The 3432-nt window shown below is 37.6% G+C and overlaps 1 protein-coding gene across 8 annotated transcripts in view; it reads left to right on the top strand.

The window, feature by feature from the left end:
• CPEB3 (cytoplasmic polyadenylation element binding protein 3) overlaps positions 1 to 2528 on the top strand; it is an 87799-nt gene extending 85271 nt beyond the window's left edge. For all 8 annotated transcript variants that reach the window (XM_018558705.1, XM_018558711.1, XM_018558710.1 and 5 more), the window contains 2 exons: positions 454 to 635; positions 1703 to 2528. In XM_018558705.1, the coding sequence (XP_018414207.1) occupies positions 454 to 635; positions 1703 to 1930 (410 nt within the window). In that variant the 3' untranslated portion in view covers positions 1931 to 2528. The remainder of the gene's footprint in view (positions 1 to 453; positions 636 to 1702) is intronic.
• The last annotated feature ends 904 nt before the right edge of the window (positions 2529 to 3432 follow it).

Raw genomic sequence — 3432 nt, 5'->3', positions numbered from 1 at the left:
CTATCTGCTCCTTTCTCACCTTTTTACTGTTAATATATTGGTAAAATGTTTTGGGGTTCTTTTTACTATCTGCGGCGATATGCTTTTCGCACTCAGTTTTAGCTGCCCGGATTTCTAGTTTGCATTTTTTGTTACATTCTTTGTAGTTAAGGAACGCCAATGCCGTCCCTTCCGTCTTATATTTTATAAATGTCCCTCCCTTGTCCTTGACGTGTTGTTTTAAAGTTTTATTACTCAACGGATTTCCTATATTGACTGGAGTGAGCCCACTATTATTAACTCCTTTTTTACTACTAAGTAAAGATACATTTGTGTACAAGCAGATAAAGAAAAAGAAATGGAGGAAGGAGTTAATTAGGGGTTAACTAATGGATAATAATGGATGATGTTAAACATGCAATTGAAATAGTTTAACGTTCCTCTAAATTGTATTGTCTTTCTGCTATATTTCAGTTGAATTGGCAATGATAATGGATCGTCTCTATGGGGGAGTCTGCTACGCTGGCATAGATACAGATCCGGAGTTGAAATATCCGAAAGGAGCCGGCCGGGTGGCGTTTTCCAACCAACAGAGCTACATCGCTGCAATCAGTGCTCGTTTTGTTCAGCTACAGCACAATGACATTGATAAACGGGTAAGGAGCAAAGGAGCAGCGACATACACCATATAGATGAAAGCCCCACATATGCAGCACCTCTTGGCCAGCCAACTCACACAAGTGCTGTAACGTCAACTGGCTGATAACTAGTCATCTAAGGCTCATTTTATCAACAGAACCGCAGTGTCCCCTTTTATGATTAAATTGGTGTAGGATGGAGTGGCCTTTAGATGTCATAGATGTGCCAGCCCCCCCTGTCCAGTAATCTCATAAAAAAAAAACTAAAAACCAATAAAGGGGTTGTGTGTATAACATAGAGAATACAAACCGTGTTTGAGTGTAAATTACAAAGTCGTATTACAAAAACAATGTAAAATATATATCAAGCAAATAAAATAAAAAAACACACCATTGTGGATGTTTAATACTTTATATACATATAGGCCTTACACCATAATGTTATCATTCGTCTAACAAAAGACCGATTATAACACTTTCATTGTCGACGCATTTCACCATAGACATCCTTCATCAGAACAAGGTTTTCTTAGAAACCTTTTAGGACTGATCTTCACTTTGAAGTGTATTTACATTTTTGCAGTCCAATTTGATAAAAACCTCACTAAGTTTATGTTCATATTCACACAGAACACCTACAAATATATTTATAAAGACATCAGAGTGCAAGATTATCTGTACAGTTTCAAAGTAACAGGAAACACTGCCTCTGTTCTGCACAGTGGACACAGTCATGCCCCCTACCCCCATCCCGCCTATGGCTTAAACTGCTGTAGGCCCAGACGGTGTGCGGCCAGACTTTTTTTTTATGGGAGGTGAGTATGGATGTTGGAGCAAGACAGTCTCGGCCAGTGTTCCCCCCACGGTTCTCTCTGGTGGGTGCTGTGACGGTGCGGTGATACTGGCTTATGGAATTGCATTACTAAGAAGTGAAGTTGCTGTGGGTTTGCCCCAGTAGACACAAATCTAAAGATGAGATGCTGGCAACTATGAAGTCCAGCTGCCCGTGTAATCTTCTCTTCAGCACAAGGAATAAAAATATTGAGAAAAAAAAATTACAAAATGATTTTAATTTTGTTTTCTAGGTGGAAGTGAAGCCATACGTGCTGGATGATCAGATGTGTGATGAATGCCAAGGCACGCGCTGCGGTGGGAAGTTTGCCCCCTTCTTCTGTGCCAATGTGACCTGCCTGCAATATTATTGTGAATACTGCTGGGCCAGCATCCATTCTCGCGCTGGCAGGGAGTTCCACAAACCACTGGTGAAAGAAGGAGGCGACCGGCCTCCCCACGTCCCTTTCCGTTGGAGCTAAACACTGCACCCGCCGCTCACCAAAGGTCTGGGAGATGCGTACCATCTAGGCTCCTCAAGATCTACAGAAGAATTTGGTCTTTTATGTTCTTTTGTATTATAAATATTAGTTCCAGCCACCTTATGAGAGTAACTGTCCTGAATTTTGCACTTTGATTTCTACCTATATATATATATAATTGAAAACATCTGCTTGGTACCTTAACTTTCCGTCACAGGAGTGTTGTAAGTAGAGACATCTCATTAGGCTGGTGCAAGTTCCTCTCTCTCTGCCATGTTGTTGTGGGTGTGGTGAAGAAATTCTCAACTGGAGCATGCACTTAAATATCTGATTCCCAATGTATCTTCCTCTCACCCCATAGAAGATGACTTACCAAAGGCCTCAGAAGTGGATAATGTAGCAAAAAAAAAAAAAAAACCTTAGCGATCCATCAGTCTTATCTCATTCATGCAGTGAAGTATAGTGAATGTCATCACTGCTTTATAGACCTACAACGTCTCCAGCTTGTATGGGTATTTAAGAACCATGTATTTTGTAAATTAAGTTAAAGAAAAAAAGAAGAAAAAAAAAAAGAAGACAAAGTATATCTTATAAAGTGAATCAGATTTTTTATATGTATATTTTATTTTTTATCTTATTTTGCTGTGTTTTATTTTTTATTTTATTTTTTTATTATTGAGCAGGTTCTGTTTGAGAGAGGTAGACCTTTTTAGTGTTATGTACATGTATGCTGCAATAGCTTTTTGCTGCTATTTAAACAAACGAAAACAAACAAAAAAATGGTGTTGGTAATAGCGGAATACTCTATTCAGGCTAGGGTATCTGTCATTCAAAAAATACAAAAATGAAGTTAAGAGCTGCTGGTGAATTGATTTAGAAAACTTCCGAGGAAGGTCGTCCTTCATTTTTCTTTTTCTTTTTTTACGTTTTCTAATGCATGTCTGATAATCTGATAGTTGCATGCAATAATAAACCACATCGTATACAACTCGACCACAATGCACAAAAATAAAGTGTCTATATAGACTAATAATGATATAAAATATGACCTGGAGGAAGGCATGTCGAATTATCTGTTATGAATCTAAAAGAATACAGTCAGTTCATTACAGATTATTTTTTTTTTATATATATACAACCAGTAAGTAAAATTAAATGTAGGATATTAAGTACAAGAAGAAAAAAATAAAAGTATAGTAGAAATAAACCATAAATTAAAGATGCGGTGCTCTGTTATATTGTGCAATTTCTTTTATGTAGTAAAGTGATTATGTCCCGTACTGTGATCAGACGTAACTTCAGGCCTCTGTGTTTATCTGACCGCTTGTTCGTTGGTAGTTAAACAGAAACACGAGCTCTTTGTTAGTTACAAATCCCGATTTTTGTGGGTTGTTTTTCGTCGTTTTTATTTTTTTACTCTATTTTCTGTAGAAATATTTTTGTAGTTCTTTTAGCCCAAGCTCGGCACACTAATTATTCCGTAATCTATTGTTCTCAGACAC

Source organism: Nanorana parkeri, unplaced genomic scaffold (assembly GCF_000935625.1).
Source record: "Nanorana parkeri isolate BGI_ZX_2015 unplaced genomic scaffold, ASM93562v1 scaffold353, whole genome shotgun sequence".
NCBI classification, from domain to species: Eukaryota; Metazoa; Chordata; class Amphibia; order Anura; family Dicroglossidae; genus Nanorana; species Nanorana parkeri.
This window is presented reverse-complemented; position numbering and strand designations above follow the sequence as displayed.